Source organism: Arvicola amphibius, chromosome 14 (assembly GCF_903992535.2).
Source record: "Arvicola amphibius chromosome 14, mArvAmp1.2, whole genome shotgun sequence".
In the NCBI taxonomy this organism is placed as follows: Eukaryota; Metazoa; Chordata; class Mammalia; order Rodentia; family Cricetidae; genus Arvicola; species Arvicola amphibius.
Window position 1 is genome coordinate 54,163,012 of NC_052060.1, and position 25,182 is coordinate 54,188,193.

Consider the following 25,182-nt stretch of genomic DNA (forward strand, 5'->3'; position numbering starts at 1 on the left):
TACAGAAGACTTGATTGTAATTTGTGCACGGCATGCCCCCTCTCTCCCCCAGTAAAGCTTTCAGACACGATTTTCGTCTGTCAGGAACCCTCACTGACAGCTAACAGGCTGTAAAAAATTATTCAGTTGAAAAGCACGCAGGCCGCTTGCAATTACTTACGCCTTTTGTGTTCCATAGCTCTTATAGTCAATAGCGGCTGAAACACCGACCACCGTGGCAGGGAACAAGTATCCGGCCACATAGTAATATTTCTTCCTTGAATATTCGCTCTCGAAAACTTCAACCAACATTAAGTAGAGCTGGACACCTTCCAGGCACATCCAAGAAAAAGCCGCTAGGAAGAAGAAATGCAAAAGCCCTGCGAATACAGGGCACAAGACCTGAGAAGGGAAGGAAGAGAAACATAAAGGTTATCTGTGAGTATGAAGCATCCTCGCCTCAACCGTGAAACCATCGGTGGCAGCATCGCTAGGGTTTAAATACCTCATCATCAGTATCTTCACACACACACACACACACACACACACACACACACACACACACACACACACTTTCCATAAATGGACACAAATTAAAGGCCTGGTAAAATATCAAGGGCACATATGCTTGAAAACCATACCCCCACGTGTGACAGACTTCCTCACTCAGCGATTGCCGTTTTAGGGAAATTAAGTACAAGGAGGAAACCAGACCTTTAAGATCACGTCTCCACGTCCCCACAGAGGACTCTAATACCCCACTGTGGGTGTCTGCCTCACAAGTCTGCAGAGCAGTTATGTGCAGACACATATGTCTATCTAGAGCAGAACTGTAGAAGTTTGCTTTAATGACAAGTACCCTCACTCTAATTATGTAGGATCACTTCCTTTTTGTTTCTGGGGCATTCTTAAATATCCCAGATGAATCCAGGGTGATGCGTTAATAAATTGTGCTTTGTGTCTGACGCTGAGGCCTTAGGACGATGAATACATTGCTTTAAGCATGAAAGAAAGGCTGCTGATCAGAATATAAGCAAAGTAGGAACTTGGAAAGTGGCATCTTTTTATTACAGGGTCCCCTGCAGTCTTCTGTTGTATAACAAGCCAGAAAAATGAACTTGTACTTTAATCCATGAAATGAAGACCTTCATAATAGCATTACTGAGTAAGCTGTCTAATAATTCCACACAGTTTGTCCTTCACTGTGAAAAATCCATTGCATTAAACACTAATGCCAGCGTCACAGGTGTACTGACAGCTAGCAGACTGATCAAGGTCAGTCAACTCGACAGGTGCTTACCGGGTAGGATGTCTTATCAATGCCTATGAGATAAATAAATTCGGCAATGAAAAGGTTGATACAAAGGTTCTTGTGGATGGTGTTGCGGTCACTCTGTAAACCTCGGAAGAAACAGAAGGTGAAGATGCAGATCGCCAGGCAGATGAGGGAGACAATGATGCCCACCCAGGTGATGACTTTAAGCAGGAGTTCATGAACATCATTAACCTGGAAAGCAGGAAGCGCAAAGAACATCAGCAATCCACATTACCAAGAGAAAACCTTCCGCCTCCACCGCTAATGAAGAATATTCAGTGTTCGAGTGGGGCTCACGGGTAAAACTGTTGACTGTGTAGTGGAGTTGAAGGCTATCTTACTGAATTTACCACTTAAAAGTGATTCAGCGAAAAGGGGGATTTTGTATAGAAAATGATGTGAGAGGCCCAATCTTATTTAAAATAAGTATTTAAACAGTTACCTTAAGAAATGTAGACAGAATAGTTACATGGAATAAAGACTATTTATGATTAAAAATAATTAGCATTTTAATGATGGTGCGGCTAATACATCATTCAACTTTTACATTTTCCTTTGCTCTTGGGTTTCTTTATACTTACACAGTGAGAAATAATGCAGACAAGCCTGATACTCTTCTTGGAACGAGAAGGGATGAATACCAGAGTCTTTCTCAGGCTAGATAAACACTCAACCATTGAGACACATCCCTGTCGCCATGCTATGTATTGAATATTTTTTTTATCTACTATCACTCTCTTTAACAAGAGGAAAAGCAATGTAGGCATATTCCAGAGGCTTTTCTGACTTTTCAAACTCTGCAGTTCTACAGAATGTGCCAACTGTCGCAGCAACATTGTGAAAAGCAATTCCACAGTTCAGCATAGGAATGGCATCCGGCATCTAGGAGCCCATGTTGTTCTCTGACGACCCCCACTGCTATCCATTCTCAAAACCCTTCACTGCCTCTGAAAAGCATCTTCCCACAAAGGTGGGCAGGAACTTAGCAAGAAAGTGTCAAGACTTCTGAGCATACATGGACAAGGAAAAAAAAAAAAAACAATTAGAATCCTACATTACTTTGTTTGCTTTTTAGTTACGATAAGCACCCAAAGATGGACTATTACACAAGCTGCTTTGAATCTCTGAGGTCTTTCCCTGCGACTAATTAGAAGTGCAAATACTTACGGAAATTTCCCTGTGGGCCATGAGAATAGCAAAATTGGTTAGGTGGCTGCATGCACACGTTGTGCGAGTTTTATTAGTGTCAACCAGCTTGCAGCCCTGGGTAGACCAATATCCCATCATGGTTCTTTCTGAGTAGTTCCAGAAGGAGCAGTTTGCATTGAAATAATTGTGAGTCTGGGAAATAAAATGACAAGATAAAATTAGGATTTTATACTCAAAGATGGCAGTAGCAATTGTTTAATATGTGCAAAAGGTAATTTAGATTAAACTTTGCATGTTTCGGACTATAAAGTTTTCCATCAGCAAAGTTGTGGACTATGTTATACAAGGCACATATCTAGCTTCAAGGGGACTTTATAGTCCGAAACACTCTAACGTGTATTCTAAATTACCAGAGATCCATTTCACCCAATTACAATTTCGATCTTATGATTTTACCTACTGATGGGTACATTAGAGTCTTTCTCCCTTTTCTGATAAGATTAAAGTTGTGAATTGGTTCTGAGAAAATCCCACAGGGACCAAGTGTCTTAAAAAAATATTTTCAAGTTTGGGTCCTTTTTAATGGTTACTTGTAAGTGACACATGAGATACATTTGAAACACAGTTGACACTGTAAGGATCTTCAGAACAAATCAAATCAAGTAAATATGAGCTAAGCTCTATGACTACACATCCTATTCTTGTCTGCCCCAAACACTTGGTTATCTCCCGGCATTCATTCCCTCTACTGTAGCAGCCCCATCTTCCAACATAACTGTCACGTAAGCGCCAGCTTGTCTTCTGGAGCACCACAGACAAGACATTTCTCCTCAATTCTGAACTCTTAAATGCAATATTTGATGAAAGTTGAGCCAAATATAACTAATTTTTGTATGTATATGTGCATGTGTCTGTGTGCATGTGTCTGCACGCTTTGTGTGCAGATGCATGTGTGTAAACGGGCCCAATATAACTAATTAAAAAATAATGATTAGCCATACTAAAAAAGTAGTCTCTGAAGAGTTAATATCCAGCTATCCTGCTGCTAAGGTAAGAGTTAATTTTCACCCAAAAACAAATTAGAGTCATTTACATTTTCTTGTTGATTACTGAATTAGCTTTCATTAAGAATACACTTAAGTTCTAATAATCACTGAACCAGGCTCATTTAATTTTATGTTCACAGACTTAAATAAACTTGTGTCTCTGACCTAGTCTAACATTTAAAATTCAAATGGAAAGGTCTTCTCCCTCCCACCCGCCCACCCAACCGCCCCATCCTTCCCGCATCCTCAGCATGTCAGCCTGGCTTTCCTTTCTCTGAGGGTTCAAGCCTTCTGTGACTTCATTAGCATACATTAGCTTACATAAATGTGTGGCAGGGTGAATAGCACGGGGTCTGTCAGGTACACACGGCTGGACTCTTTATTGATGGAAACGGAAATGACGTGGGAGTTCACGGCAATGGTGCTGTTCCGACCCACGAAGTCTGCACCCAGCTTTATGGTCGCATTTTCAGTACTCAAGAATTGTCCCAGACTCCGGTAAATGATGAACACCAGCTTTGCCAGCCCTGGGAAGGGAGAAACAGCCATAGTGCTCACAACAAATATGAGAAAGCATGTGGCAAAATGAGAATAAAATAAGAACATCCAGTGGACTCTTTAAATGGATCTAAATCAAGTTCATTGAGAAAGCAAGGCATGATTTTAAATGGTAAAAGTCATTTTAGCCGCATTAAGGGTAAATTTTCAAGACAGAACAAGTCCACCTCAAAAGCTTTTTCTTTTCTTTTTTTCATTTTTAACCAGGGGAGTAAGGTGGGAAGGGAAGAGAAGAGAAGGACAAAGCAAAGCGGGGTTGCTGCCTCTCACCGTTCCTGCTGTTCTGTTTGACAGTGTTTGCTGAGAGCTGGATGGAGCTCCCGGCCCCCTTGATGCCGAGAGGGAATTTAAAATCTTGGACTTGCCCTTCCGTGCTGAGGACTTCAACTTGCAGAACTGGATGAAACAGAAAATAAAAGAGGGGGGTTGTCATTCTGTAAACTACAATAGACAAACGAGAATCCCAAAGGAACTATCGCTTCCCTTTCCTGCTGCAAACCCTTATTCTCTTCGGTGAGCATCCCTCAGTAGAAAGTGAGTGCCTCCTCCACACAGGCACATCTCTTTCTAGGCAGAACTGCGTCTGTAAAGTTTGTAGCCACACATTTTTCCAATTTCTACAAGCAGCGCGAGCAGTAAAGAATTTTAATGAGAAACTGTCAGCGGAGTGATGTGACTTCACTCCCTTCTTTGATTCAAAAATAGCCTCACCCCTGCACTCTCATTGCTCATAGACTATTTTTAAACTTTGTTTTGTTTTAAATATGAAAACACGGACATTCGGGGGTTCTTAGAGGGAATTCAGCCTCAAATGGCACCACTCAACTGTAAGCTTAAAATGATGCAAAGATTATGATGGTGCTCGTGTAACTCTTGGACTCCCATGGGTGCAGACACAGGCTGGCAATTGCTCTCACTGACTCATGCTGGGAAAGATCAAGCAGCTGGTAAGTCCCCCTGCTTCTATCAGACTCTCTGTATGAGGAGCAACGGATCCAGTGGAGAAAAACGGCTAACTGAAGTGTTTCTCCAAAGACGGCACCCAACAGGAAGACTCAGAATGGCATTATGGTGTGACAAGTGGTGGCAGACACATGAGAATCATGAGGTCAGAATCATCCTCGGTTACACAGAGCATCCCAAGCTGCCTGACTACATGAGACCCTGCCAACAAAACAAAATAAAGCAAAACACTCGTTCCCCCCTCCTCTGACATATAATTACCTCCTTATTACATTAAATGGCTCTATAATTACGAATTACTCCTCTTAAAAAGCAAATAAAATAAAAAGTTCAAGTTTCGTGCAAATTCAAATGTTCTAGAAACAAATGAAGTCGTTCACTTCCTCTACATTATATTTACATTTTAGCCTAAAAATTATGTTCATAGGAAAAAAAACTGACATGAGCTTTCTAAAGTAATGGGATTATTCCTACATATGACTATTGATTTTAGACAGAACTAAGCAATGGATATAGGATCATCAACTTTATAAAAGTAAGTGTGCATCAGCCAGTAAACACTGCAACAGAGAACAGAAACATCCTGGGGATACTAAATATAATTGAAAGGAACTTTTCCATAACCCCAATAGTTTCGGATCTCAATGCATCAATTCATAGTTTAATACATACTTAATTTTAAATAAACTTATATTTTCTCTTTTAGAAGACAGGGTATTGATGTGTGCTAACCACTTCACAATCTTCTCGGTGATTAAAGTGTTACAAAACAATCCTTAGAAGAATATGCTGTATGCCACACTTTAGACACTAATAACCTAAAGAAATTCACAAGTGTAACTAGTTAGTATATTAGAGAACAGTGTAAAATAAAATTAAATAATATTAGCAGAAAAATTCAGTACATTTTAACTTGTTTAATGGAAAAAAAAAAACTTTACACAATAGTAGGAATAAAGGAACAGCTCCCTGAGCTGGAGGTTTTCCTGTCAGAGTGGTCTGTGTCTATGCAAACATCCAAGATGGTAAAAGCACCCTTTAAAGGAAAAGGCCACTTACTGGCGTGTTCTATTTATCACTATCTTAGAATGTGATCCAACAGTTAAAAAAAAAAAAATCAAAGGAAATGCAGTCTGTGGGAGTGTGACAACTCATTATTCACAGTATGCATAATTAAGAAATAGCCCATCATGCAATTCTCTCTAGTTTGGAGAACTCTGGTACTTCTTTTAATATCAATCCCTGAGTGAAGTTTAATTCTAATAGAAATTCGAACAAGACCTTACGAGTGTATGGGACTTGAAAAATTGATTTTAAAATCCATATGCATGAGATGTACACAAAGGCAGTCAGGGAAACTCCTCAAGGAGAAATACTGAAAGGTTCAAAAGCTGCTAGCATCACTGAACACGAAACAGTACTACATAGAATCAGGCAATACTAGAGACACTTGTAGGGCCTTGCTGGATGACAGAGGCAAAGGAGGGAGCACAGAAAGAACTGGCTTATTCCTATGGAAAACGCCAGATCAGTTGTTCCTACCACAAAACACAATAAAACAGAAACTTTAGAAAGACTACAGCCAAATGTGAAACCACAACGATGACTAACATAAATTTACACTGTTATAAAGCATGGCATCATTATAAAATCAAAGTCGAGATGCCTTAAAGAAAAGGAGCAGAAAGTTAAGAGTAAATTTTCTTAGGTAGCAAAAACTCCAACACTAAAATAAAAAAACTAACCAATTAACGGCACATCATTATTATGTAAAATAATAACCTTAAAATAGTTTTTAAAAGGAAAGGAACAGAGTACTTTTAAGCTACATTATCTAAAACAAATCAGTGGTCAGAACACAGAATGAAAGAAATAAGAACGTAGGGAAATATTGAGAACAACAAATTCAAAAATAAAGAAAAAAAATCAGGCAAAGGAAAGTAATACAAAAGGAACCCTTCAAAACATCAGGTGAACTAAAAATAAAAGTAGCAATGGGATCAATCCAAACTAATTAACAAAATTTATGTCAGGATGAAGTGTCAGCCTGTGGTGGTGCAGTGTTTTTACCAATGAGAACAGAAATTGGAAAAATTAGGAAGAGGAAAAAAATGGAAAATATTTGGTAAAATGGATTAGTATGGTTTGTCCCTTAAAATTTTCTTGTGGGATACATGCACGCATGCCTAGAAACACACTGAACAAGAAGACCCACAAAGACTTCTGCTCTACCTTTTCTCACCAAAAAATGGAAAGCCACTGAAATGCCTTTCAGGATAAACTGTGTTGTATTCTTAGATGAATGAACTAGGGGTGCACATGACAGTAGATATACTCATGAAAACCTAACTGTGAGGGAAAAAACATCCAATGGGATTTACAGTATGAAATCATTAATGCCATAAATACTGTACCCATACACAACCTGATAAGTAAAATTGTAAAAATAAATCTTAAGTGGTAGTTGAGTCTAAGAGTTTGAGGTCAGCTTGGACAAACCATCTCCAAATAGACCTCAGAATAAAGGTAAAAATTTATATAACCATAAAAAATAAATCAAGGTGATTCCCTACTTGATCTTGTCTATCATAGAGAATGCCTGTCATCAACTTTACGACTAAGAGAGCTTCTATATGCCTGTGTGCTTCAACTAATGTGAATATATTAAAACATCACCACTTAACACTGCTGGATGTTTATGTTGGTCACTATGGCACATGCCTAAGTCAACAGACAGCTCACGTGTATACACTCCAGTTCACTGGAGAGTCATCCAGAGCCTCATTCATCACAGCTTCCCTTATCCCTCACCTCGCAACTGGCTGCAGCGAGATGCAGAACCTCTGGGGAAGATGTTGATGGGGCCCCGGGGGACCTGCCAAAGCTAGGTCAGTCTAGGCTCCAAGGAGAAGACAGTACAGAATAGATTTGAAGAGATACAAGCCCAGCCTCCTGTCCACACAGCAGAATGGAGGAATAACCTCTGTTGTTGTAAATCATCTTTTGGCTTTTTTTTTTTTTTTCAGCTAGAATACAACTAAGTCTAAAGTGAAGGTGTGGCAGGGTGGTGGTGGTGGAGGCTATGCTGTCGACTGAGGCCATTCTGGAAATAAATGAAAGGAGATTTTATGATGGATGGATTGGGCTTTTCTTATCTAAGCTATCCAATAAATCTTAATGTCTGACGGAAAGACAATGGACAGTATGTGTACCACAGTGTTACTCAACAGAAAGCTCCCTGGGGTGGTGGGGAGGTGGGAATGACACTTGGCCTGGTCAAGCTCCTAGGCCTAATTAGCGTATCAACAGATTTGAATGATGACCCAGAAATCAGCCAAATCTAAAGTGCAGGAAAGTCTACAGGACCAATCATCCTCCTTATTTCTCTAATAAAACATTAAGTTTTTTTTTTATAAAATATTCACTCTTTTAATGAAAGATAATTATGCCAGTGAATGAACTATATAGACAATTATATCCACTTTCGAATAAGGCATTAACACATTCACAAGAAGTAAAGGTGTAAGAATATTATCTTCTGAACGTATTTTCTTAATGTTTAATTGCAATTTTTCTTTTCTCTAAAAAAGGATACTGAAGATTTCACATTAATAATGAGAGGACACTATTTTATGCTGTCAAATACCACAACGTTGGAAAGCGCAAGCAAGAGAAAATTAGGCAGATGGTGCTGAAACTAGGTATCAGAAACTTTCAAAATCAAAATTAGAAATTTCTGCTATTCCCAAGATAGAGAGCAAAAACGAAAAGTCACTTACTGCGAGAAGAATTTAGCGTATAGATTTCTGGCCTAAGACATATACACTAAGCACACATAATTGGTCTTAGCATAGAGTGGGGAACCCTGATGGCTCCTTGGCCTTGAGAGGGAGGGAGGGGAGGTATGGGTGGAGGGGAGGGGAGGGAAGGGGGAGAAGGAGGGGAGGGAAGGGGGAGGAGGAGGGGAGGGAGGGGGGAGGAGGAGGGAAGGAGATGGAAATTTTTAAATATAAAAAAAATAAACCATGAAAAAAAAAAGAAGGCTTATTATTCATCAATCAAAAAGCAACTAAACTAGAGAAAAATAAATTAACAGATACTTTAAGATGCGTGAACAGGCCATACACACATGCAAAGAATTAATCAACTAAATGTTACTTACTGGACACACTGGTACATATCTCTAATCCCAGCACTCAGGAGGTTGAGGCTAAAGGACAGAGTTCAAGATCATATGGGCTATACAAGGAGACCAGGTCTCCATCAAACTCAACCCGAAAAGTAAACACACGTTACTTAGTAATCATAGAAATGCAAAACAAAACCACACAAGATCCCAATATAAACTACTGAGAAAGCCAAAAATAAAGAGACCAAGTATTGGAAAGATGGAGAACAGATGAACTCTCACTCACTGCTGGTAAGAGTTGCCATGTGGTAACAACTCAAAGAACCAGAAATGGAAAAGAATACATAGAACTGAGAGTACTTCCTTTAGATGGAGGGACACTGAGCAATGACGGAGCTACAGACAATCAGTCTGGATAGAGAGCTCTCTAAGTGAACTCAACATAAAAGAAGCAAAATTAAAAATAATGCAAGTCAAAGTCAGGAGCCACGCACAGGGATAGGAAGCAGTTGCTTCTTGGGCTGAAGGTGGGAGGCCACTGCCTTCTGAAGATAAAAATGTACCCTATGCTGAGGATTACAGTGAGAACATTTGTTCAAAATTCATGGGACTCACATTCAAAATATATACCCCTGAATATAAATTAGACCTCAAATTTTATGGCACATGCTGTCCATGTACAATCACACCATTTTTATGGGATCATATATCCTGAGTAAATCACATGATGATGTTAAAACAAACTGCTAAGAAGAAAACCAATTTGTTCTAATAACTAAAGATACAGCCATCCTTTAAGTTTAGATAAGAGCCTCAAAAGAATAAGGAAATAAGAGGTTGTTTTCATAGTATGCTTAAAGACAAGTTCTAGGAAAAACAGAATGTTTTCTTCGTGCTTAAAACAACACATATTTCTCTTTTTTGCAAAAAAAAACCCCACAAGACTATGAATTAGAAATAAAAAATAACTATTTAAAAATGTGTAAAGTGACTTTTATGCTGATAAGTTTGGGACCATAAGTAAAAAGACATAATAAATTCTGCGCATGGGTTACTAATATCAGTGAGATGTATACATTGTACCTAAATGTAGTCATGACATCTAAGCTTAAAACTTTAATAGAAAGAACAATCCTTCCAAATACAGAAAGATATATTAATAAAATGTAGCTGGGCAGTGGTGGTGCACGACTTAAATCCTAGCCCTCGGGACGCAGAGGCAGGAGGATCTCTGTGAGTTTGAGGCCAGCTTGGTCTATAGAGTGAGTTCCAGGACAGTTAGGACTATTTTCCAGAGAAACCCTATCTCAAAAAAACAAAAAATGAAAATGATGACTTGCAGATATTTCATTTTCAGTTTGTCTGATACTGGAAAAAAAATTATCTGGGATATAGAACTGGGTTAGGGTTCCATGTAAATCAGGGGTAGCTGTGCCTTCTGTAATCCCAGAAAGGTGGAGCCAGAAGATCCCAAAACCATCTGGGAAACAGAAACATGGTCTATGGGTATTCAGAATTTAAAAGATCACAGAATTTAACATGGTCCTTCAAATTTCTACGCACAGTTAAAGTCAAGGGAAAAAATAAGTTATTTTGTTTTTTTAAAAACTAATATTAGAAAATTTGGGAAACGAATTAAAGTTACAAAATGCCAAGCCATAAGTCTTTTCAGGATGCCTTCGCTAAGAGGACTGGGTCCACACCACTTCTGTAATTAGGGGAATGACATTGGATAGAAGTGAATTGGGTTCAATGTGAATGAGCCTGAGGACTATAGCTTGTGCAGACCTGTCTGCAGATAATAGAAGCTTTGGGGGTTTATTCTTTTCTTATTATGAGTAAACTACATTTTTTAAAGAGCCAGATACATAAGATTATGGTGGGTCCCTCCTTTTGACTTCATTTATACATGGAAGTTATTGAGTGATTTATAATTTCTGCACTTCAGAACAAATTATTAGTATTTCACTTCATTGGAAAATTTTACATATAGGAAATAAAGTTGACTTTATATTTTCAATTCCAGTGTCATATTTGAGTTACGCCATCTCTTTTTTATTTTTTCATTTCTTGGCAGCTAATATGCCACCATGATATTGGCAGTCATGATTTGGCAGTAAGACATGGCATTCCAGCCAGAGAACTTCAGCCTTGCTGTGCTAAGGAGTCAGCCTGGCTTTTGATGGAGGAGAGAGAGGTCTGTGCTCTTTTTGACGTTCTTTTCTTTTTTACTTATAATCGCGAACCTTTTATTTCAGTACAATATACAGTAAACTTCACCGGAAGGTTTACAGAGGAAGTCTTCAGTTTCACCAAATAACTGTCAATTCGAAGATGAAGAAAATTAAATAGTAATTTTTACTCCCCTACCAAATATTGTCAACAATAGAAATCTGACCCTCATTGGAAGCATTTTAACTCCGAGTTTACCCCAAAACTAATAGGTATTCATTTGACAACCTAGAAACAAGGCTATTTCATGCTACAAAATATGCCCTTCACTGGCAATATCGTTAGAAAGAAGAAGAGAGTTTCTCCAGGACGGGCTGACCTTCAACCTGGACCTCCCGGCTCCGCCTCCCTGGAATTATAGAATGTACCACTATTCCGTGGTGCCAGGGACTCAAACCCATTGCTTCCTGCATTCTAGATGAGCACCTTGCCAGCTGAGCTCCACCCCAACTGTTTTGTTTTCTGAGTCTTTCTCTAAACTCTATAGTCCAAATGGCCTTGAACTCATAACAGTTCTCCTGTGTCAGCCTACCCAAAGCTGATATTACAGGTATGAACCACTAATTCCCAGATATTAAACATCTCTTATACCTAAAGGAGTTTGTGTTAAATGTAAAGAATCCACCCGAGTTTTATGAGCTAAAATATTTGATGGGAAGAACACATAAAGTAATTTAAATTCATTAGGCATGTTATAAAAATGGAAAGGCTTTTGCTACGTTCTCATATGAAGTACTTTCATTACTTAAGCAATCCATATTCTAGCATTTAAGTGCTCTTATTTTTTCCTTTTAATGATTTTTCAATTGAAAAACTCACACATACTCATAAAAATAACTTTTATAAGATACAGGCAGATTCCAGCTTAAGCATTAGTTTTATTAAATATGATCAATAACTTCTTTTCCTGAAAATAAATAGCTCAGCAAAAGAGAAACCCAATGCTGGGAGATGATAGATTTGGAATGCAAACCTCACTCTCTTTACCATCTGTCTCCCAAATCAAGTGTGACCACAGATACACTCACCAATGTTTTCTGTGGGCATTGAGACCCGGGTTGGTTCCAAGAGATTGTCTGCTAGGACAAACGCTCCTTCTTCTAGTGTATCCAGTAACATCGTGGCTGTGTGTGCTTGCTCAGAGGAATTCATGTGTTTCCAGGAGTCCAAAGCTTCGGGTCTCAGAAGGTTGTCCACTGTGTCAACAATTGCCTGCATCCATTTAAAAATGACCATGAGTTTGGACTGCTTCTGGGGCACCAGGGAACTGTCAATCGCTGACCGGTGACAACTGGGATGTTTGCCTGACATGATGATTTACTTTTCTTTCATGACTTGGGCAACTGTAAGTATGGACAATGACTTCAAAATAGCACTAACCGGACATTAGTGAACAGCTGCTGGGCATTAAGGAGCCTGTGAGAGAGGTGGTTGGTTTTTCATTTCTCTGAGCACACTGCAATCGCTGAAGGGGACGGGCAACTCTCAGTAGCAGCTCTGAGGCGAAGGGCTGACTTACAAGTGTGGACACTCACAACTACGACAGTCGCCCTGTTTACAGCTTCAAAATTTAAATGCAAAACTAGAAACCACCAGTGTTTCTGCAGGGGGCCAGAATCTACGAGAAATTTCAGTCATAGTGTCTTTTGAACCCAAACTCAAATAAGTCAAACTGCTTTACAGACGCTGTGCATTTATTAACACTTAGGGGAGAAAACTTTAAAGTTCATAAGCTAACTGCCTACATTTTTGTTCTTCCCATTACCTAGAGAGCTGAAAGGCACATGTATTTATATATATATATACACATTAACTTCTAAGGGCCGGGTCTGCTTTTAAAGAAATGAGGAAAACAGGCAGAATGCGGAAAGGCTAGACTGATGGGTTAAGAATGGAAATAAGCAAGTGTTACAACCAGGCTGCAAATATTCCTTGAGTGTGGGCTTAATTTATTTCCATGCAAAACAGCATTAAATAGCAATATAAGCCAGGAGGCCGGTCCACTGGAGGCAAGCCCTGATGCTCACATGTGCTGTGCCACGGAGAGATAGCCAGGCAGCTGAAGTTGCTATGTGTGTTTACTGTTCCACACGCCTATGCATAATGTACCAAGGCCAGCATATACATGGGTCTGACCTACTGGTAACTGCTGAGGACAAAGGTCACCCCATATATGAAAAACAACAATAAACTGCTGGTTTGAGGCTCTGTACTGAAATGGGCAAGGGGAAAAGTTGTCTAAGGTTATTGTCAGAGTAAGATTAATTTGATTAATCCATCTTAAGACCCTTGTTCCGCCTGCCTTGTGAGCCATCACAACTTCCCTGGCAGGTAGAAGGTACTTCCAAGTGGCGTTAAAGGGTTCTGCTTTTCTTTCTTTCTAACGAGAGATGGAATAGTCCACAATGCTCGCATGGACACTTCTTCAGCCAGTAACTAGAGTGGAACAGAAGCTGGTGAGGTCAGATTCATTAGTCACCAAGAAATACAGACTGGAGCCTCTGATCTAACTTATAGATGAATCCTCTGTAGCCAAGCAGAAACTTGCTTCATTTGCATAGAGTAAGTCAGCTTCTGATTTGTAATCTAAGGAGGCTTATTAGTCTTGTCGGAACAGAGAAACTCATTTGAAACACACTGAAGATGACACTGGTCAGAAATTAAGGCCATATGGAGATGTACCATGTGTACACGTTCCTCCTGATGGTGCACTTACATGAAGTTGACATACTTTTTATTTATTACCATTTGTGCTTTTTAGGTGGGACCGAGATAATCATCGGCCTAATCATATTCCTGAAGCAGTTTTTTCTTTGCTTGCCAAAGCCTACTCTGGGTTCACTGAAGTATACCTTGAACAACACACTGATTAGTACCTTCCACCCATTAGTATCTTAAAGAAAACTTCAGCATTGAATGTGAAAAATTCCATAGATTTTTATCAGTTGCATCCTCAATCAGATTCTTAGGGGTCTTTAGAACATTATGAAGTAAAAAAATTGATTTCCCTCTGCCTTTCTTGTAAAGAGCTCAGGTCCAAAGGGGTCATTTGATTACTACCGAGATGCTGGTCTTTGTGCCTGCCCATCCCTGACCTTGCCAACCAAGTTAATGAGGTTTCGGTTTCTGAGTAACCTCATTTGCAAAAAAACTACAAAAATTCTCTGGTTTGTTACTCTACTGTGTGAATCCATCCTTCAGGCTTAGGTTTGTCAGGGTAATAGCTACCTCCTTCTCTGCAACAGCAAGGCGCTTTTAAACTGCAGAGCAAACCAAGACACAATACAGCTAGTTTGGCTTACTTTCATGGAGAGCCTCTGCATGATGCCTAGCATTTCAGAACACTAGGGAGAAGTGTTGGTCCTAGAAGGGAAGTGTGTCTTCTGCTCTAGGAGCCCAAAAAGATCTCCCACCTATCACACAGTAACATCACCACCACAGTGTTCATATTTTATGCCTGGACACCCACACTCAGCACCCTACTTCCAGAAGCGAATTCCCAAAAAGCCAGGACAAAGCCTGATTTATTGAACAGTACACCCCAGAGATCAGAAAGCGGTGACTTTTTACATGCACATAGATTATGCCCATACAGTCTTTGATATGATAAACTGCCAAGAATATATCATAGCTGTTTCAGGTTGCTGAATCCAGAAATGACAAGAGAAAACAAAGGGACTACTATGTGCTTTCTTCCAATTCAGAGGGTAATTATTCAATTCTTGTATTTTTTGGATAAATGGGAAAACAGCAAAAAAAAATTAGTAAACTCTCATTGGCTTATTCTGAGGAAAGCCAACATTTGTACAGCTGATATGGGGCACATTATATAATTATCAAAGACTGAGAATTCTGAGTCATGCAGCAAGACGGCATAAGCGTGGTAGGCAGCCGGAGAAGGGAAGAAGCAGGGGGACGTCACAGGAAAGATACCTTAAGGTAAGCCCTGCATGTCTTCTCTCGTTTTTGGAGCTTTTAAGTAAAAGAAAAGAAAGTCAGAGGTTAGATTTTATCTGCTTGAAAAAAAAAAAAAAAAACGAGGAAAGAAGAAGTCCTCAAAAATTAAGCTGGTGTTCCTGAATTCCAAGTTGACTAGCTACAGATCTCCTCTGGGCAACTCCGTTCACAGCCAAGGCTGTCTATTGACAGCTCTCAGCTCTATTTTGTTGTGTCATTTGTTAAAAAAGAAAATATATATATATATAACCATTGTTTAAAAAATGATAGGTCACTTATCTGAGACTAACTCTAGATTTGAACTTGTAAACATTTGAACATGGATGTAATAAAAGCACAACACGGCAAATAACACTTAGACTTAACTTAGTAAGAAAAACTTAGTGGTGTGATCAGCATTCTCCTGAAAATGGATACACCCTTCTCCCTAAAGCTGCCACTAATACCACTGTGTGTCACAACTTTGTTTCAAGCACTTAGAGTTGCATGTTCTCACACAATTCATTAATCATGGACCATAGACTCACTCTAGCTACAGATATTAATTCTATAGAGAGAGTACTGACCACATTCAGATGGATCAAGTCACCATTAACTAAAACCTGTCATAACTTGTGTCATTGAGAACTTTCAGGGAAAGAACAACATTGCTTTTTTTCTCAGTAATTCTTCTTGAGAAATGAGCAAACTGGGAACTTCGATCTCTAAGGGTGTGTCTGGGCACCTGGCAGCCACGTTTTGGAGGGCAGAGAGCTGACACGCGCACAGAGGGCCTACCTTGTTATAACTCCGCCCAGCGGAATCCTTCTCACTAGGCTTCAGCTCCTGCAGCTGAGCATCCAGGATATCCACCAACTGCTCCATCAGTCTAACGGAGGAGCTCACATCCCCTGCAAACACGGTCCCCTTGGTGTGCTTAGCCAGTTCATTGGCTAGACTTGCAGCATTTTCTCCACTTCTGATCTGAAACGACAATCCATATTATCTCAGTAAAACTCCCCGTCTGTGGCTTTTGCTTCTCTTTAAGCAGCTCTGTTGTGGTGGGGAGAAATTGCAAATATGTCAAAATCTGCAACTAATTGAGACCAATAACTTTCTCTTCATCTTAGAAGATTAAAGGCTTTTAGATCCTTAACACACAAAAGAAATACTTAGCCAGACACAAAAAAAGAAACAAAAGGGGAGAGGGGAGACATCCTTTAAATTTTGCTTTCCAGTTGGCTCTCTTTGCCCTGTAACCACTTTCTTGTTATTTAAATTTTTTAAATTTATTCCAGTGTTGCTGATTTTACATCAGATAATAGATAATTCTTGGTGATACCAATGTCTGTATTTCAAAACAGGTAGAAAGAAGAAAAAAAATAAAAGGGTACAACAGTACAATGCAAATCAGGGAGTGATTTCTAGGCCTTTGTAAGGGTCATTTCTACTTGTGTTGTAGTCATATGTGATACAAACATCTGTTTGCATTCTGTGGGCTCAGTTGAAAGCTTAATGTTTCTTGATTTATTGGGCCAATACACTATTTGTCTTATGAACATCAAAAGAACCAGAACAAACTAAATGTGAATGAAATTAAACAAGTATGCATTTGTTAAACAGCTTAACACAGAACACAGCATACCCCCAAACAAACAACATTCAAAGACTAGTTTACAGACAAAACTATGCTTTAAAAGAAAAAAAAACACAAAAAAAAAACCTTTTATGCAGAACAGAGAACCACAGAACCTGGTTTAACATAGAATACTAAATTATTTATGTTAGAGTTTCAAACCCTCAATCAGCACATGACATCAAAACATTCCAATCCACCTTTTGAGCCAGCTGATTCACCCAGTGAGAGGTGCAGTTGCTAAGATCAGGGCCCTTAGGGTTCCATGTTCCAGTGGAAGCCATGCAGAGATACGAGGCCGTTCCTGCAAGAGAACAACAGGGAGACTGAAGCCAGTGTTTTCGGCAAGCTTTCGGGAAACGGGCTCTGATGATCCTAGACAGTGTGTTCAATTTTGAATAAACGCTAACAGAAATAGATGGCAATAACCGAGAAAAAGTACCATGCAATGCAAAAGATTATAAACAGTGAGCATAAAGTCAGCATAGAAACATCAGGCACTTAGAGCAAAAAGAACCAAAAAAAAAAGCCTCTGATATTCTTGGGACTCATCCAAAGTGAGTTATAATGAGAAAGACAGCTGTAGGGAAGCCTCACTAGAGGCCTGGGGCAAAAGTCTCAGGTCTGACACAGGTAATGTGAGAGGGAATTCTGGGTCAGATCTTAAGTGATTTTGACAGTTTAAAACCCTTATGTTGTGGAAAGAAACTATATTTGTAATGTAACAAAATAATGGAATTGGCTATTGTAAACATCTCCTCCTAATGAAACTGCTTCGGTGTCTTTAGAAGCTGCTCCGTAAACCACAAATGCATACACTGTATCGTGTAATATATGGCAGGAAGTACCTCTCGTTCCTTTGGGACAGGGTCGTTCAACCATCATTCCCCTCTGTGTCTGAGGCCACTTTATCCCCTTCGTGTCTAACGCTTCGCAGAATCTCTCTGGCAGGGGAAAAATATTTGTTACAGGAGGAATTTTGGTTGTAGAAACTGCCGGAGGTGGCTTTGTCCCTCTGCTTCCTTCCTGAGGTCCAGCTACTGTGGTGCTCACGGGGCCTCTCTGTGAAGTAGTGCTTGTGGTTGACACTGTGGTTTTGAACAGCTCAGCTGAAGAAGTTATTGTCACAGCTGTGGTAGGCACTATGAAAAAAAGATGACTGTATTAATCTCAAACACACCCTCATGCTCACCTACCAGCACACATATGTGAATGTATGCATGCATACACACACCCCTTCACCCATCCAAATGTCCCAAATCAACAAACAGAATTATAATAGGGAAGGAAAAGAAGAAAAAAAATCACTACTCTTACAATTTATTCATAAGATTAAAAAATGACTGTTTAACTGGCTAGAGCTCAGCTCTCAGTGAAATATGACCCCATGGCTTAAGTACCATCTCTTCATAAAGTATAAAACAAATGAAGGCAGTGCAGGAGAATTCCATTATACAAATATACTTTCAACAAATGCAAAAGATCAAAAGGGAAAAAAAAAAAACCTCTGACAATTATGGATGAGTAGGATGATAAAAAAGATTTGAAGTCACCCACTCTACATCCTGCAGGAAAACAAACACTGACATCTTTACAGCCAGCAGCCATTGTTGCTTGAGGGATCTCTGAGCATGCCTTATTCCATCTAAACCAAAGACAAGTTTGGCACACTATGCTGCTCTGGGTTTGGCATCTTTACATTGTGAAGGTAGGGGATGAAGGGCAGAAGCTCACCATGGAGTTATGTATGCAGACAGGGGTTAGAACAGACCCTGAATTCAAAAATCAACCTTTAATTATCTCACTGACCCTTAGCAGAGAGTATAAGAGAAATACAGAACTACAGTTACACATTTAAGAAAACAAACAAATAAACAAACAAAAAACACACAAGACAAAAAATACTTTAAGAGTTTTCTTTTTGTGGTTTTCCAACACTGCTACCAAAGAGTGAAATCAAGTAGATTTTATCTCCATTAATAACTAAGTATTGAAAAACCTGTTAGCCAAAATTTACTGCCATTTAAAATCTGTCAGATAATATTCAAAAGTTTTATTCATATTCACAGATATTACAAATTTATTCTAAAAACCTTATGTATAGGGTGCCTCAAATTTAAAATATACAAGTAATTTATGCTTATGTTATAAAAATATTAACATTGATATGCTCAGGTGAAAATATCTTAGTGAAATCTATCACTATGTACAATGAAGAAATATTATTTAAAATAATTAATTTTGTGTTTTACCTATATACAAGAAACAAACGGCAATATTGAGTATTAAAAATACATTCAAACACACTATCATGCTCAATATTTTAGGCTCTGACCTACAAATATTTATACAATTATGAATAGTTGAGAGCATGCCAAATTAGTAATAAAAGGTATATTTCTGGGGTTTTAGGCATGACAAACTTCTAGTTATCATTAAATACACGACACTTTGGTCCTTCCTTCCTCCTCCTGTCTCAATGGGAAAACCTTAACCATGTGTTTTATTTCTAGGCTAAAGTGATTGGTCGTGTGAGAGGCGTCTCTGTCCATCAGTCAAATCACATGCCTAGCCAGCTGCTGCGGAAAAGTATTCAGAGCTGTCTATCTTTATCTCTGGAAGTTCCCTCCTGACATCTTGTTAAACCTGTGTAATTTTCTTTTGATTACAATGCAGCCAGGCTTTCGGTGCCTTCTCAATTAACATTTGTCAAAGCATCACAATCTTTAGCAAAACTGTCAGATGACTGCAGCTGACTCGAGTCGTGAAGAGGGAGCGAGGAAGGAGCGGGAACTGAGAACGGGGCAGAACGACATGGTTTGGAGTTACACCACCGTATGGATCCCCTGACAATACACTAATCAGAGCACGTGGAATCACTCCGATATGTATTAATACCACAATTACTGAGTGTTAGCTATGCTTCGGCACAGAGTAAGACAACGTAAACATCACGCTCTCACTGGATGCATGCAGCATGGTGCAGCCATGCAGCCATGCACTTCCTGTCAAGATATTATACCATCGGTCGTAACTAGAATTTGTGGGATTTTTGAAGACAGAAATTAAGTGATACTTCAAGGCAAAAGTTTTTGTATTTAATATTGAAGATATGTTTCTAAAAATCATTATCTCTTTCCAAGAAGAGAGACAAATGTCAGTGGGGCATCTGGCAGTGATAAAAGCTGGCATTTACTCAGCATACACAGCCAGATGTCATGACAACCAATAGTTTGGACCAGTAGATCAAATCTTACCACTCACTGCTCCATGATACAGGCACAATTTATTTTTTTACACATGTGGAAATTTGACTATGGAGAACCCAGGTGACTGATTTAAGGTCACCTGGTTATCCTCTTCAATGTTTGGTCTTACTTTTCTAGGTAAGAGGTTGTTCAAAAACAGAGAAAGGAGAGAGTCAGGCAAAGCAATCTGCCCTTAGTCTGGAAAAGGGAAACATCAAGCTGCATCATGAACATCTCAAAAGGTTCAAACGCTGACAACATTCTCTGAAGAACAGCACAAAACAGTATTGTAATGTAAACACCAACCCTTTTTACAAGGCTCTGTTCATCAGGGCATCCTAGCAAACATTTGGTTGGACCGACTTAGCACTTCCCCTACCATGTATCATTTGAGTGACATCAAAGAGTCAGTGCTAATGAACACATTGGCTTGGTACGCAGGAAGACTTTAATGAGCAGAAAACAATTTTGTCTACCGTTTACTATCAGTGGAAAGATACTCAGAAAATGTGACATACTGAATGTTTTGTAGACATAAAAAAACTGGCTCCTTTGCTGAAACATGTCTTCTTGTTACAGAATTTTCAGACTTCTCATAGTCAAGACAAACAAATATTCAAGAAATGACTCACACTGACTAAACATATACTATTTTGTTGTTAATATTGGGATATTAGAGATATTAAAAGACTAAGAAATTATGAAGTTATATGGATAGATTGAAGTGTTAAAATACAACCAAAAAGGTTTTTGTTTTTGAGACCATTTCTAGATAGAGGTAAAGAGGGACAATTGGAAATAGTTTAAGACAACAAAGAAAATTGCTCAAAGGGGAGAACAAAAGCTAAATAGTCAAATATTATTTTAAAAAGGATCAGAGAAATAATATACTTGTGCCATCAGAAATAGAAAGGCTTGATCTAAAATTGAGAAGAGTGTTGGAAGTGATGATCTAGCAAGGTGAACAACACACCGAAAAGGAAAAGACGATTTTTCAGCGCCCTTTATACCTTTGGCTACATACAAGCCACAGCTCATAAAACTGCTTCCCCTCCCCCCTTTTTATTGTTTTATTGTTTGTTATATACTGTGTAGGCTGTTCTGAAATCCTGGAGGCTTTTCTTCCCATGAACCCAGTTCATTAAGACTTAAGTATGAATTTTAGCTGCACAAGACAGCTGCTGTTTTACGGGAAACGAAGACTCTATTCTTCCGGGTGCTCTATCCCCAGTCTTATTCATTTCTTGAATCTTGCTTCTGGAAAGCGGAATGTGGCTTATTGGTTTGACCTAAATCTATTGACTAGGATAGCTCTGAGAGACCCCACCTCTAGGCATATATAGAACACACACCTCAGAAGAGAAAGACAGGTCTCTAGAAGCCAAAGAAGATACAATATGAGGAGCGAGAATAAGAATATGGGTCAAACAGCAGCAAGAAAAATTTGGGTCATGTAAAATGTTTTATTACTTAGGGTTTAATAAGGGGTCAATATGAATTTTTATGTTCTGGGAATCTGGAAGAATGGCTAACTATTTGGGAAGATAAAACACTGTCATGGGAAGTCTCACTTGCTGCACATCTCATTTTCAAACTAGTAAGGACTCTCTCTCTCTGAAAAACACCTAAATCACCAAAGCCTTCTGGACTGGAATTGTACCACAAAATGCACTAGCACAGAGACCGCATGTGGGAAAGCCACTGTTACCTATTCTTGTATTCAATGCTATGTTCTGAGACAAGAAGGTGGGTCACTGTGCTATGGTAAAAGGAATCTATACTCAATGACTACAACCTCTGCGCTACACCATTCTCAACCTTTCCACTATTGCCTCAATAGCAATTAGTAGCTGCTAAGGCATTTCCCTCCTCCCACTTTTTGTTCTCCTAGCAAGGGAGAAAGATTTACTGCCACACAAAACAAATGTAACAGTTGTCAAGATGGAGCAGTATACAAAAAAAGTGAACCAGGGATCAATACAATTTTAACCAAATGCCTGAAGCGAGTCAGTGCCTTAAGTCTGCCTTTTGCAAGGCCGAAGGATGAAACAGAAGTATTGTAGAGCCTTTTAGAAAAATTAAGATGCATGAAGCATCCCAAACAGCTAGCCTCTAGAGCAAACAGACATCACATACTTTAAAACAAATGATTCTAAGAGGCTATCAGTAAAGATTTATGCTGTTAAAGGAGACTGAGCTCCTGAAAGTTTAACAACAGATTTTACAACAACATTTTTAAACCAAGACTCTCCAGGCACACATGATTCATCAGTATGCTGCCAGTGGTCTTTCTTTAAAGTAGAATTCAACACGTATTTGGTACTGTATGAAGATTCAGATTTGAAATTCAATTATAGGTGGCTCTTCTTTCCACTTTTAGGGTCTGGGTCGTATGACAATATTTAGAAACTATTAAGGACACCATCTAAAGAGAAGTGTTAGTGTGTCAGTGAGTGTGAATATCTCTACCTTTAGCGCCTTAGCAGATGGGTGTGTTTCACCTTGGTGTAAAGAGTAATTTCATTACTTCACAAGTTTTTCAGTTCTAAAATTTTTGACTCCCTTCTAAATGTAAAAATTCCAATTGACTCAGCGAATGAAACATTAATTTATACCATAAACCTAAAAACATATTTTATTTGAAAAGACACCATTAGTACACACTCTACAATAATCATTAACAAGTTACTCTTTTATCCTGAGTGTGAAGTAATCTCTTTGTAAATAAAATATTAACACTATTATACCCAGAATTCATTTCTCATAGAACTGAAATCACTTGATAAATCAAATTATATTTCTAAATCTTAACAGTGCTTTCCTAAATAATGCTCCTTCTTGAATATACTTTAGGTTCCCCTATAATGTAAGTCTAGAAAATGCTAGCAGAGTTATCACAGTTCATTTGGACACACTTAAAACACATAACCTGTGTGTTTCAGGTGGTGTTACAGAAGTATAAAATGGCCATTAGTTTATTAGGAAATGAAAATGTGCAATTTTTACATGATGCAAGAGGAAGAAATTTGAAGGTGTCCTCTCCTACCCAGAGCATAGATGTCAAAACTATTGAACATGTGACCCTGGCTTTGAGGGTCAAACCTAGGCATTCTCTTGGGACATCCTAACACACATTTCCTTTAACCACTGGTGCCAAGAAGTTTAAAAGTCTGTGAAAACACTGTAATCAGCTCAGAATACAGGTAAGGAAAAAGATCGTTAATGGGTTTGTAGGAATTACTTTATGTTTAGCAATGAATACAACATTCAGCAATGCAATGACTTCATTTCTTAAAGTCAACATGCAACTCAACAAATTGAGCAAAAGAAAATTGTGCAAAACAGGGCTGCAGTATAGATCATCCTTTGTGATCTAACTGTGAGAAGAAGAAAAGCTTGGGAAAAATTCAGAAGTCTTTTGAAAGTAAGTAGTATAAATCACAGTGAGGTGACGTCAAACATTCTTACCTTGGGCAGGGTCAGGTGGACCAAACTCCAGAGAATATCGTAAGATAAAGTTATTATTCCATACATAGAGCTGGTTATCTCTTGGATTGTAATCCACTGCAGCGATATACTGATACTGGTTGGGGAAAGGAACATCCACGTATTCTCCCCGGCTTAAGCGAGTGTTGTAAATATAATCAATTGTGTTCTTGCCTGCTTCACTTTCATTGTCTTGGTACACTGACCTGACCACATAGAGAACTCCACATATCATGAACGCATTGGACGCAGCACGCTTGTCATATACCGTCTCCCATGTTGCTTCGAATCGAAGAGTGTATGGATTTAGCTGGCTAATTACTATCATCCCATTGTTCTGCTCGGTGGCGTAAATGACCCACAAGCCATTTTCATCCACGGCGAGGTCAATATCTGTCTTCCCGCCCCATCGGTAGGGCGATGTATCATGGTAGTTGGCGTAGTTGATTATAGCCTCCCCACTCTTAATTCTAGTCCTCAAGTCAAATTTCACAATATTTCTCGTTCTCTCTTTGTTAAAGAAGACAGCTCCGTCATACACCACAAATCCAGTACCGTCTACTCGGTTTGGAAGTTTGTATGTTGTTGTCTGGCGGCTATTTTGAAAATCTTCTAAAGAAGCATATTCTATTAAAGTGTCAGTGCGGTAGGGAGTCCAGGGCATAAAATAAATTTTATCTGCAGCCTGAAGAGGGTCCTTGCACCAAGCACCGGCCTTTTGCTCAGCTTCATATATAGACGGTGAGTCCACAATGGCTTTCAAGGTCCCAGGACATACAAAAACTATCAGCCACAGAAAAAAGACAAAAAGTAAGTTATTTTTTTTTTAAAAGGGGCACAAGCCATCACACATTTTATTGAACACAAATCAAAAGAGGAAAATTCATTTCGTACAGCATTCAATTTTTACAAGTTTATATTTTATCCGCATTAGCCTTGTTTTCCCAAGATGTTCTAATCAAGGTACCAGTGGACAGAGCAGCTGGCATTTATTTTCCCAAATAGAAACCTACAATTAGGATCACTCATAACTGAGATAAAATTTAGATTTCTGAATTGCGATTTTATCTGATAATTTGGTAATGCATGCATCAAAACTTGGAGCCTATGCTTGAGAGTGAATAAGTATTCTATCCCAACCCAAACATTATGACTTCTAATCCTTCACACCTTTGACACCTCCCACGAAATAAGGCTAATAAAACAGAACACTCAATGCAAAGACTTATTTTCAGCTTTTTTTATATATAGAAGTTACAGGTGCTTCGAATTGGAGAATATAAATTTTAGGAAAATGCAGTCGGGAGCAGAGAAAAGTCAACACAAGGGAAGCATAATGAGATGACCAGGAGCCCCTGTAACCATGGCATGCTACGGAGAGGGTTCTGGAAGCCAGGCAAGATGACACTTCAATAACAAGAAAATATCCAAGGGTGTCAGAGAGAGAGAGAGAGAGAGAGAGACAGAAGGTAGAAAAGAAACAGAAAGGGCATCTCCCCTTCGCC

General features: G+C 38.9%; 1 protein-coding gene across 13 annotated transcripts in view; it reads right to left on the minus strand.

Annotated features, from left to right (window-relative positions):
- The window catches only part of Adgrl2 (adhesion G protein-coupled receptor L2), a 259,124-nt gene that overhangs the window by 21,077 nt on the left and 212,865 nt on the right, over window positions 1-25,182 (minus strand). For 9 of the 13 annotated variants that reach the window (XM_038311606.1, XM_038311608.1, XM_038311602.1 and 6 more), the window contains 11 exons: window positions 23,660-24,460; window positions 17,792-18,085; window positions 17,144-17,247; window positions 16,106-16,291; window positions 15,305-15,343; window positions 12,400-12,583; window positions 4,318-4,443; window positions 3,811-4,016; window positions 2,462-2,635; window positions 1,280-1,486; window positions 161-381 (listed from right to left, as the gene is read on the minus strand). In XM_038311606.1, coding sequence (XP_038167534.1) covers window positions 161-381; window positions 1,280-1,486; window positions 2,462-2,635; window positions 3,811-4,016; window positions 4,318-4,443; window positions 12,400-12,583; window positions 15,305-15,343; window positions 16,106-16,291; window positions 17,144-17,247; window positions 17,792-18,085; window positions 23,660-24,460 — 2,542 coding nt within the window. The remainder of the gene's footprint in view (window positions 1-160; window positions 382-1,279; window positions 1,487-2,461; window positions 2,636-3,810; window positions 4,017-4,317; window positions 4,444-12,399; window positions 12,584-15,304; window positions 15,344-16,105; window positions 16,292-17,143; window positions 17,248-17,791; window positions 18,086-23,659; window positions 24,461-25,182) is intronic. The other 4 variants (XM_038311609.1, XM_038311615.1, XM_038311610.1 and 1 more) reach the window with 3 other exon arrangements.